Below are 12,773 nucleotides of genomic sequence, written 5' to 3' on the forward strand. Positions count from 1 at the left end.
TAAATTCAAAAGTAAAAAGTCTCAGAAATGAAAGGTAGAAAGTTCTTTTTTTGTTCTAATTTATCTACCTTAGCATTATTTATTGCTTTTCGCAAATTTTCGCCCTTTTCATACTCGTCAAGACTGTATCAGGTGCATAGTCTCTCTCTGCAAAAAGAGATTGACTAGAATCAGAAATTTATACTTTCCGTATAAAAATAAATGTTATATATAAATATATATGAAACACTTCAATAAAGTCAATACCTATATTTAATAATTTAATATATTTTTTGCTTATTTTATCTCAATTATCTTTTAAAAATATGTTATTTTTTTATTAGAATAATTTTTTACTTAGATTTTCTGAATCGACGTCAAATTTTTTTTTATATAACTTTGAAACGCGATATAGAAAAAAAATCTATATAACTTTTATTTGGTTAAAAAATAAGTACTTATAATACGCATTCTGAGCACATTTCTTAACTGTTACAGATGCGAGTGCGCGGATCGTTCTTGCCGGCACACAACATGCGGTGCCGGTACTCGTCGCCGAGTGATCGTACATTCCTCGTCTTCCCCCGTCTCCTCAACGCAGTTGCAGCTGCAACAGCAGCAGCAGCCGTGCGAGTGCGCCGACGAAAGATCAGGCTGCGCTCACACAAGCGGCGGCGAGGCGCCGTGTGAGTGCGAGTGTGGCGAGGAGGCGAAGCCGTGCTCGCACACGGTCAAAACGCGCCGTACACGCCGCACGTGCACTGACTGCAGCTGCAGCGGCACGCAGCCCTGCGGCCATAAGCCACAGCCTGAGGGCCGCATCAAGCGGGTTAAGTGCCGCGTGAGGCGTGCCGGCTGCGCAATGGCACGTTGCACCGCCGAGCTCGCGATGCTGCATTTGCACTGGGAGCTCGCCACCGAATGTGCGCCCTGCAGGCCGCGCGCGCTCACGCGACGGCTCTGCAGGAGACAACAGAGCGACAACGAACTCTACCGCAGTAACAGCTTCAAGTTCGAGCGCTTTGAGCGTACCAAGGACGAGTGCGTCACGCCGCTCCGCAAACAGGTAAGTGTCCGCTTTTGGTCTCGCTCGTAATTAGGATTGCGCATCGAGTATTGTTGGAATATCCTTAAATGAGATATTTCTCCGGTTCTTTTTTTACCGGATATGGTGAAAAAATAGAAATAATGCGAAGAAAATTTTCTTTCGAACTATTCTTTGAACTGTAGTATATTATATACATATATTACTTTTGAGATACGTATAATGTATACTATTATATACGTATATATAAAATATAACTATATATAACCGATTTCAAAGAACTATATGAATCAGTTAACGTATGAAGTACATCGTATTTATAGAGTTTTATAACAATATTATTAATACTATTAGCGCATTAATTATTATATATTATTAATACTCGTATTATATTAATGCTACAAATAACAAATTTTATTTAGATTTCTGTTTATAATTAAAATGTTTTTCTGCATTTAATTTGTTAATATATGAAAATGTATTTTCTAAATTGCATTCTGCAAGATAGAATTTATTTCTATAATTGTAATTAGCCATAGTAGTTGATGTAAGATAGAAGAGAGAAGAAACGATATTGTGAAGATTGTCTACGGTTTCGTTTAAATTATTATACTTTTTAAGAGAGGTATAAACTGTAACGAAGAATAAAGTAAAGATTCATACAATGACTCATATGAACATTATAACTTTGGTTTAGTTTCTTATGTATATTTCCTATTACAATAGTATTTTAAAGTCCAACAGCCTCTAGAGAATCAAAGAAAAGTCTTATACTCGACTTCATGTACAGGTGAGTTCTTCAAACTTTAATGGTATAAGAGACTTTGTTATGGAACAAAGAAATTGCTTTTTTCCAACGATGAAGTAATATTGTTTTATCTTATCTTTATCGCGATAGTATAAATAACATTAATTATATAATATAATATTTACGCTGTGAATAAATTATAATTATTTAAATATTATTTAAATTTAATATTTAAATTTTGTAAAACGTAATTCTGTCGGACGTATAAATCTATCTGAAAATTTTCACAACATTTTGGTACTAATAATACAAAAAGATCCGACATATATTTAATAAAAAGCAGTGAAAGGATTTGATTGGCCTGCTGCCAAAGTTTTAATTGCGTATGCCATGCACTGCACGTGCTATTCCATATCGGGTGAGATACTCTCAGTCAGGTACACATTCCTGAAAGGAATATTTAATTTGAAAAAATGCGAAGCTATAATTCCTAGTAAATGTGACGCTTTCCTCTGGAACTCGTTTTTATAGAACGAGAGACTTCTTTAATGGATTTCGCTGAATGGTAACGCAATGGAATTCCATTGCGATAATGAAATGGAAAGATTTAATATATAAGATAAGTCTGGAATTTATAATCTCTATTTTTTACGTCACATGTCGCGAATATTTTATGTTATCACTGTGAATCAAGTTATATATATATTATATTTGAGCTGAAGAAATTTAATAGACCACATCAAAAATAAGAACAGCGTTTGAAGATGCGAGTTGTTTCGAGTTTATAATTTATGATTTTAAAGACTCATTTAAATCCATTTATGGAGACGTTTACTCGATCATAAGTTGGAAACATGAGCTTTCATGTCTCTCCGAGATAGTTGCCTCTAAATGCAATTACTTTCAGTAGCAAAAGCAAACTTAGTTTATCCGATAATCGTGAATCCATCATCTAAAGACTACTGTGTATACAGGAATAATTATTTATAATTACATTTCTCGTGTCAAAACACTGCATAGGCATTTTTATTAATAAAATTAAAATCTACCGTACGTTTAATACTACAAAAGTAGTAAAAATCAACGATAGTCAGACACTCGAATGTCAACAGTGATACTAGCACAGAACAATTTCAATATTTTTAATATCTAAGAAATATATACATTGCCCTTTATTATTTTAATTGTTATATATACAATTTATTGTTATAAATTTTTTGTATTTTATAAATATAGTCATTATATAACTATGCATATATTTTATTATTAATTGAGATTAGATACAATTAATTACAAAAATTTCCTTATTGTTAGACTTTTGTAGACGCATTAGCGTATTTGGTAAATTAATTTTGCATATACATAAATTGTTCTTAGCAGAATGTTTGTTAATACTTAATATTTGAATAAGGTTTACTAGGCACATATATCATTATGTATGTATCGAAAATATGTGAGTATTTACCGCAAAATTTAACGATCGTATATTGTTATACAAAATGAACCAAAGATCCTATGGAAACGAAAATTATGCTTTACTGTTTAATAGTGTATGTGTATATGAGAGTATCCAACAGGAACTTACAGTAAATTTGTCGATACTTGAAAATTATTTTGAACATGTACGGTGCTAAGTAGCAAATGCATTTGTTTCAAAATTTATACGAAAAATATTTAATATTATAAGACTGCTTCCTGCAATTAATTGAATAATTATCGTGAACAATTTTGTTATATTTAGTAGAGTTTATAAATACGCTTGATTCAATTCTTGATTAATTTTTTCATAATTTATAGAACTTTACTATTTTCTGTCATTATTAATAAAGCATTAACTTGCGAGCTAAAACCTATGGTTTTATATTTTAGTAGCTGTTCCGATAAAATTCCAATAAAATCGAGTTGTCACGACGACTTACCCAAGGTCGCTTTGCTAGTCCAAAAGAAGAAATAAAAGGGAAGTTGTAAGATGTGTAAAAAGATGAAAAGGGAGAGAGAAAATGCAAAGGAAAGAGACAGCGCGATATGGAATTGATCGCGAATCAAGAGGGCTTCTTCCCGTCGAAGCTTCTTAAGAGTTTCGTGGAGACATTAAAAAAATATTTTTTTTTTATATTATATATACATATATATATATATATGTATATATTTCTATTTACTCGATTTAGGATGCAGATTTAATAAATAATTTGATTGAGATCACAACTCTGCGAATGAACGTTGAATTATCTAAAATATTTTTATAATGCAGAATTATTTGATTTTATTTCATATTTTAGTAATAAATATAATTTAAATCTAATTAACAAGTTGCTGTGTGTTCTCTTGTATTTTTTATACCCTTAATTGGTTTTTTAAACGGTTTTTTCCTTTTTCTTTTGTATTAAAGAGGACCTAAAAGCAAGGGTCGAAAAGTATATATTGTCTATTTGATAAATAAATTATATATACACACTTATATCCCGTATTGGCTCTTATAGGTACTAATTATTATATTTGATTTATTTTTTCGAGCCTTTTTTATTAATAATTATTATCATAAAGTTACATGCTGCGCAAAGGCATTGCTTTTGACACGATTGTAAATACTGCTTTGTGTACAGTTATGAGAGAGAATAATGCTTTTGTGTGGCTACTTCATAATGCTGTAATATTGTGGAAATTAACCCTGTAGAGCTAGGAGGTATATAAGCTCTGCAAACTGTACAAGTTTATGTATCTGCTCGGATAGTTAGGCTGTAGAGTATAGTATCCGTAGTATGTGTGTACTTATACATTATATATCTTATTTTGGCCAACCGACAGTAAATATACCGTATTTAGTATGCGGTTCTGAACCGTGAAGTTATTCGGGAATATTTATGCACGATACGGTGAGATCGCTTATAACATTTGTTACGTAACTGGAGCGGAAATTAGCCGTTTGTTTCTACGCGACAAATTAATTTCTGAGAGTTTAATGGTTGATGAAAGATTCATTATTATAATTATGCCAGCAAAATTGTAAAATTATGAAGTTTTTACACAAATAGCGAAGCTAAGTTCCGACATTTTATCGAGGATATTTTTTAAATACAGCAATTAAAATGTTTTCTGAAGAAGATTTATAATAGAGTAACTTCATAATAGAGGTTCATACTTAATAATATAATAATAATTTCCGTCGGAAATGAACAACTATTAGGCCCTTTTATTGTCATGAAACAAGATCTGAGAGCAACTTAGGAGCTATCATACTCGGAAAAACGGTAAAAGCAGAAATGAAATTTCATTAGCAATGTAAATACAGCGACAGAATAGAATTCGGGATGAATTCGATTCCTCCCGCGCTCGCGTTTTCTCTTGTCGAGTACCATCTGCTTCATTGCAGCTGCAGCTTATCTTGTTTTTATTTGAAAAGTTTCTAACATTTACTATTATATTAGTTATTTCCTAGAAAAACAAGCAAATATGATAAGTTCTATATTTTTATCGTACTGTTTTCCTTCTCATGTAGCTTCTTCTTTCGTTCTCGATTATTTTTTCTTCAGTCATAAATCTTGAAGGTGTGTTCGAATCTGATTGTTCGAAAAAAGTCACGTATCATTTTTTTCCACATAAAATTATCAGATAATATTATAAGGAAAGAATCATAAAGGAAAACTATTTACGGAGCTACTAATAACATAATTAACAAATATCTTTCATTTAAAATCTATTTTATCAAAAAAATAGAGATGCCGCTACGATTATGACTGTCAATTATCATAAAAACGTGAGCATCGACCGCTTCCGCTCTGCCAAGTATTACCGGAAATAAAAGCAACACGTGAGCCCCGCGCGGTCATGGTGTATTGATTTCACGACAGAGCCAAGCCGAGTTCTATCCGACCTCTTGCACTAACCAATAGACATAGCTCTATATCAAAGTCTCCCTGGATTTTGATTCGTGATAGATAAAATGAACGGCACTTGTCGCGCGATAATTCATCGCTGCAGCCTTTTCGGACAGACTAAATTCATGAGTGTTTTCTTACGGAAAGAATTAATTTATTTCGTCGAAAATGTGTACAGAATTTTGAGGGCACTTATTATGTACAACCCTATGTCACACCGTTATTGGCTTTTACATAAAAAAAAAAAACATCTTTCTTTTCCGAATTTTAAGAACCGATAATTACAAAATTATACTAACGAAGACGATAGTATGAATCATTGATGGATGCAAAATTTAGATTAGTTCAGACTGCTTTAGACTTAATCCAATCCAGGTAAGCGACGACGCTTGTGTATACAGTGGGATAGGTGGTACTGGCGCAACCATTCGCCCAGGATACCAATCCAATGAGTTTTCCTTCAATAGTCAATGGGCCACCAGAGTCACCCTGGAAGTAGCAAAATGTCTTTTAAAATTTAATTTAATTTTGAATTAAACTTAAATAGAACAACAATGTAAAGAGGCAAATGAGAGTCAAAAGTAAAAACGAGAGATATCATCTTAACGTTAATATATTCATATGAAATTTTAAACACGCTACATTAATATAATATATATAAACGAAATAATCGAGAAATTAATCGAATTTTACATGTCTCGGCTTTCCATTCTATAATTAAATTTAAATAAAATTAGTTCTGATTCAAATTTAATGTTTGGATGTTGTTTTGTGTATTTTCTTTATCACAAGTTTGAATATTTTCTTTCATTTTTAAGAAATCATAATTAAAATATTACTGTGTGAATATGATAAATAGAGAAACTGATATTATATAATAAGAGTTGAAATCTTAAGAAAAACTTACGTGACATGATCCTTTTTCGATTGATGCATCATATGCGCAAACCTGCGTGGCATAAATGTTGTAACTTATTTGATTGTACATATATCGGCAGTAGGCACGATCAGCGATGAAGATATTGACTCGTTGTAGTTTAACAGTGGTTGGTCCTCCTTGCTGCAATTTCATAACAATTTATACAATTGCTATCTTTGAAGTAACATTAATTTTTTTCTTATTCTTTTTATACTAGATATTACAATTTTGTATTCTAAATCTCAAAATGGTAGAATAATTCAGGGTTGCCACAAGTTAGGGAAATCAGGGAAGTCAGGGAAGTCAGGGAAATGACAGGGATTTAGCACACTTGTCAGGGAAAATGTTATATTTGTAGCTGTACATTGCTTGGCTTTGCGCTTTGCCATGATTTTTTTTGATAACCTTTTTTTCTTTTTGGAAGTCGATTCCTGAAAGAAACCTGCATGTACAATTACTGGGAAGACCGAGGAACATTGCAAAGTGTGTATGAATCATTCTAGGTCAGGGAAGAGTCTCAAAATTTTGTCAGTAAATCAGGGGAATGTCAGGGAATTTTACGATTGCAAATTTGTGGCAACTCTGAATAATGAAATATAAATAATCATTATATTTCTCTGTATTTAAACATGAAAATTACAGGTATACAGTTAATTATATAGAAAAACGAGAAAAGCTCACCCAGAGTCTGCCCCATCCCGACACAATGGCTATATCATTGGTTTTAATCTCATAACCTTTTGGTGGCAAAGGAACATGCCCGACGGTTGTAGATATTACGAAAGGAGTTTCGACCTAAAAAACAGTTTTTGCTTGAGATTTATAATTTTTAATTAGAATAAATATTTATAAGGGTCCTAATTTTTCATGTGAGAGAAAGAAATTTACCTGCAATAAAGCTATATCGTTAATCCAAGAATTAAGAGAATCATATTCTTCGTGTACAATAATTTTTACAACGTTATGCTCTGATTTTGGGTGAATTAAGTTGAGAGTGCCAACAATAACTTTTACGCTACTGGGTGATTCTATTCTATAACAAAATTTAAATGTTCACTTTTTATCTAAATATACATATAGGTATGTAGTAAACGTGTACATTTCTCATACATTTCTGACATCAACAAATTGGGTATGTTAAGTTAGCACCTCAACTATAGTACTCAGGAGTTCTGATTAGAGTTCCCACTTCTTTTTGACGAGACGAAGAGTTCCCTATAGTTAATAACAAGAGTTCCGCTCAATAAACATTTTTTTTACCTTTCTTAAAAATGGGGTGCTAACTTTTTATCGAATTTCGAGGTGGAATAGTTCTGAGCGGGTCAATAACTTCAATTTGCGATTACCTAGAGTTCTCCTGATATGTAAAAAAAATTTTCGAATATTAAAAAAAAATTAAAAATTTTTGAAAAATTAATTTTTCGATACAATAGTTCTGATGATAATTCCTGCTTCTTTTTGACAATACGAAGAGTTCTCTATGATTTTTAATGATATATGCGCTTAATAATCATTTTTTAATAATTTTTTAAAAATGGGGTGCTAACTTTTTAATGAAATTCAAGGTCGCATAGTTCTGATCAGCTTAACAGAACTATTTTGTGAATACCTAGAGTTCTTGATACATAAAAAACATTTTTGAAATATAATAAAGTTTAAAAAAAATAGTGGAAATCTTTGAAAATTTTTTTGAAAGTACCGAATAGTTCTGAGCAGCGTTTCTTATAGTACTCGACGAGTTCTATCGAAAACTGTAAGGTGAAAAAGCGATTGGACCAACGGTTTGCAAGATACAGCAACATTTGTCGGAAGATCAACAATTTTTAGAGTGAGTATATCTCGGCAACCGTTGGTTCAATCGCTTTGAGCCCTCATACTTTTCGACAGAACTCGCTGAGAACTGTCTATAACTCCGATCAGAACTACTCGGTACTCTCAAAAAAATTTTTAAAGGTTTCTACTATTTTTTTTAAACTTTATTATTCTTCAAAAACGTTTTTTAAGTATCGAGAACTCTAGGTATTCACAAAATACTTCTGTTAAGCTGATCAGAACTATGCGATCTTGAATTTCGTTAAAAAGCCCCCCATTTTTAAGAAATTATTAAAAAATGATTATTAAGCGCATATGTCATTAAAAATCATAGAGAACTCTTCGTATCGTCAAAAAGAAGCAGAAATTATCATGAGAACTATTGTATCTAAAAATTAATTTTTCAAAAATTTTTAATTTTTTTTTTAATATTCGAAAATTTTTTTTACATATCAGGAACTCTAGGCAGTTGCAAATTGAAGCTATTAACCCGCTTAGAACTATTCCACTTCGAAATTCAATAAAAAGTTAGCACCCCATTTTTAAAAAATGTAAAAAAATTGTTTATTGAGCGGAACTCTTGTTATTAACTGTAAGGAACTCTTCGTCTCGTCAAAAGGAAGTGGGAACTCTAATCAGAACTCCTGAGTACTATAGTTGGGGTGCTAACTTAACATACCCCAACAAATTAATATTTATGTGAAAAAATTTATACTAATAAGTTTAATTAGCGAGATATGCAATTATTTTATTAAAAAATTAATATTAATAAAATTACGCCACAGCGCAGTGAGCTGCCGTGATGACATAATTATTGTTCAGGATTGAGCCGCCACAAAAATGGAAGGAAGAATCTTTGTATTGAAGAGAAACCTGTGGAAAAATTATATTAATAGCATTCTAATATTTGTATTGTAGTAACATTTTCATATATTTGCTTTTAATCAATAATGTCATTGAAATATAGTCACATTTTGACTGTCACAATATGCTGAAATAATGAATTATAACAAATCTTAATCAAGGAAAATAAAAGATTAAAAAAAAATAAATTTCTGTTTTCTAAAAATGAATTACACACACACACAAAAGTATTTAAATACTTTGATATTATACATATACATACAAAATGCGTGATTAGTTATCGAACTGAGGCCATTCAAAGATTCAAAAAAGATCGAAAAAATATTTATTAATACATTTATTAACATCATCATTCAATATATTTATCGTTTTTAAATATAACATTTACATCACTTAAACTCGTACAATGAATCGAATGTGAGAATACTTCTTCCCGAATTGTCTTCAGTTCTCTTGTCAAAATTTGATAGATATATTGAGATATTCTCAAATCTTGTCTTTTTTTATTACAATTTCTAATTTAGAAAATAAAAAACTTGGCGAGGTGTTAAATTCGGAGTCGGATTAAGGTTTTTGCCGCCCCTAGGCAGTGAAGTTCTTGCCGTCCCCTAAACTTGCTACCCCTAAACAATAGCCTAGGTTAGCCTCTAATGCTAATATGGCACTGGAGCTATAATAGAAGCATATTGAAGCATGCGACGCGAACAAACCTCTAGTGATCGATGGAAAATTTTCTCAATCATTCGCGTGACAAAAAATCATTTCTTTTTTATAACCTCTTTTCAAAAAATTTGCTACCCCTAGACTATAGTCTAGATTAAGTTCTAGTGCTAATATAGCACTGGTTAAATCAAGCGTTAAGCTTGAATTTAAGGAAAACGGATCCCGATTTATGCGCATTTTTTAAATATTGTTTTTTTAACGAAATGAAGGATTTTCGTGTTAACTAATACTCGCCTGATTTAACACGTTGACTGCCAACTACGAGATAACTCGTAGATTGCGTTCTTTTCTAGGACGCCAACTACGAGTTATCTCGTCCTGTGTTAATATAAATAATATAATGTGATTAAATCAAATTGTCATTTTAGGCCAGATTTCTGAAAATTGCCGTGGCAGTCAACGTGTTAATGTTGACTTTTTTCGTATATTAAAAATTGCAATGAGATTCGAAGCTGTGTCATCTAATTGTAATGAGAAAAAAGGCAAATCAGGAGTTTTTTCTTGGATATTTGGCTTGTTGCATGAGCAATGAGAAAATGTTTGGAAGCAAACGAAGGCTATATTGTATAATTTAATTTAGGCTATATTAATTATTGGCTGATGTTAATAAATTTGAGATATTAATTAACTTTGAGATATTAATAAACTTGTGAGTTTTTTGTGGTCTCAATCTGGGAACTTAATTGTTCTATACGCATATGCATATATACACGTATATATACATATACATATTTTATACATATTAGTATCTATTTTTATAATAAATGTAATATGTCTTATTAATTTGTGTACTTGATGTGGAATCTCGCCTGCTTTAGCATCTTTTCCATTTACGATCCTGGGATCAAAGAGTGGCAAGATCCCAGCTGCAATATAATGCATGATAAATCATAATTATTATTTATAAAATGAAACTAAAAGAATTAAAAACGCGAGGTTTATTAAGATTTGAATTATAGTAAGTAAGTCTGTGTATTTTTAATAGCAAATTTTGGATTCTTTGAGTTCGCAAATTTCCAGCCAAATGTTTCATTTAAGATTATAAAAAGATCATTTTGCGACTATCATGTTTCTATTGATATTTAATGATCGAATTGATAGACAGATAAAAAAATTACTTATTTGAATAACACGACATAGCGTTTTTTCTTCAACGTATTCCTAAGGAAATTACGTTAACTTGTATTCACTTAAATGAATGATTATTGATTAACTTGGAAGAATCATTATTTACCTTGAGAGAACGCCAGAAGGCTGAGGAGACACAAAATTCTTAACGCCATGTTAAGCACTGTTCGAAGCCTGATTTGAAATCGCGTGGAAGCGAATTTATATGTAGTACTGATTTTTAATTGCGTTTGCCCCACTTTCGTATAAATAGTCCAATGACCGACATGATTTCTCAAGAAATCCAGATTAGATAAATTAATTATAAAGTAGTATATCGAAGATTTGTTGATATTGCAACGATCAATCATTTTGATAAGCACTTGATGTTGTATATCACACTGCAATTTCATTCAAAATGTTTTCTCAAATGTATAACGTATTTAATATTTCATGTAGGTATGTATTGGACGACATCATTTTGTCTCTCTTTGTTAAACATATTAATGTTAACGATTTAAATAACTCTCTTAGTCAGTCGCATTTGTAATTTTTTGTAAATGTAAAAAATTTTTTGATACACAATTTTTTTGTTCAAAATACATCTAGCAATGCAGCTGTTAAGATTAGATATGAGCTTTAGCATATTTGATTTAAACTAAACATAATTTGTAATGTAATATTAAGAAGATATTATGATTATAATGTCTTATTTTTAATTATATTATCTTTCTTATCGCTCGATCAAAGCAATAATCGCTCCGCACACTTCTGTCTTGCTGTCTGGATAAGGATTTGGATTTTTCTGAATTTCTTAATCTCGCTCGATAAATTTTTTTCTCTTCCAGCAAAATCGTTCTTTCCGTGCACAATTCTTCGGTAAATATGATAATAGGATCATTACAACTTATTGAATCGATTCTTTTAATTTTTGCAGAAATAATCCACTGATTTATTTATTGCTAACTTATTCGTAAACAATTTACATACGTCTATATTGAAATGACTCAACTGTTATAATTTTGTTATTTTTAAAATTTTCTTTATTTTTAAGGAAAACAGTTTTTTTTTTTTTAATCAAAATGTGTTACGCAATGTTGTATTAAATTATACACAAAGAAAACTTTACAAGAGTTTGACAATAACTTTTACATTAGCATAATTGCATTAAGAAAAAAATTATCTTGGAAATTGATATTGCGAGATAATAATTTTGTCGAAAACAGTAAGTTACGCCGCATTAAAAACTTTAATAGCCTTCTATTAAAAGTTTCACTCGCAGAATTATTTTCAATAGGAAATTTCATGAGAGATGAAGTTTTGGTTATCCTTAATCTGTAACTTGCGAATTTTTTTCAAACAATTATGACGGACCGTCGAACGGATAAGTAGAACGTAATCGATCGCAGGTTCAGCTAGGATGGATGCGGGCTGTCAGAGTTTCAGGATTCATCTGCGACCAACGACCTTTCGCCCTGACCGTGTAATCGATCCAATAGATGATCAAAGCATCACCGGTCGGGATCACTGATAACTTTGCGTGCACGAACTTTCAATGGTGTTCGCCTTTACTAAACTTTCTAGTAGCACATGGGAGCTTGAAATAAATTTACAACTTATATATGAAATTAGTTAATTCTCAACTGAATTAATTCGTAGCAATGAACCGTTCGTGGAATTTGTAATCGTTTTATTTTATTA

The 12,773-nt window shown here is 31.3% G+C and overlaps 1 protein-coding gene across 1 annotated transcript; it reads right to left on the reverse strand.

Moving 5' to 3' along the window:
* Positions 1 to 5,784: 5,784 nt before the first annotated feature.
* On the reverse strand, positions 5,785 to 11,270 carry LOC108773520 (trypsin-1). Its single transcript, XM_018539357.1, has 7 exons — positions 11,200 to 11,270; positions 10,758 to 10,831; positions 9,157 to 9,251; positions 7,455 to 7,599; positions 7,248 to 7,361; positions 6,555 to 6,707; positions 5,785 to 6,136 (listed from the first exon to the last, which is right to left on the reverse strand). Exons 1-7 carry the CDS (start codon positions 11,246 to 11,248, stop codon positions 5,993 to 5,995), a joined length of 774 nt encoding a protein of 257 aa, XP_018394859.1. The 5' UTR covers positions 11,249 to 11,270; the 3' UTR covers positions 5,785 to 5,992.
* Between the last annotated feature and the right edge of the window lie 1,503 nt (positions 11,271 to 12,773).

This window comes from Cyphomyrmex costatus, unplaced genomic scaffold, assembly GCF_001594065.2.
Source record: "Cyphomyrmex costatus isolate MS0001 unplaced genomic scaffold, Ccosl1.0 scaffold211, whole genome shotgun sequence".
In the NCBI taxonomy this organism is placed as follows: Eukaryota; Metazoa; Arthropoda; class Insecta; order Hymenoptera; family Formicidae; genus Cyphomyrmex; species Cyphomyrmex costatus.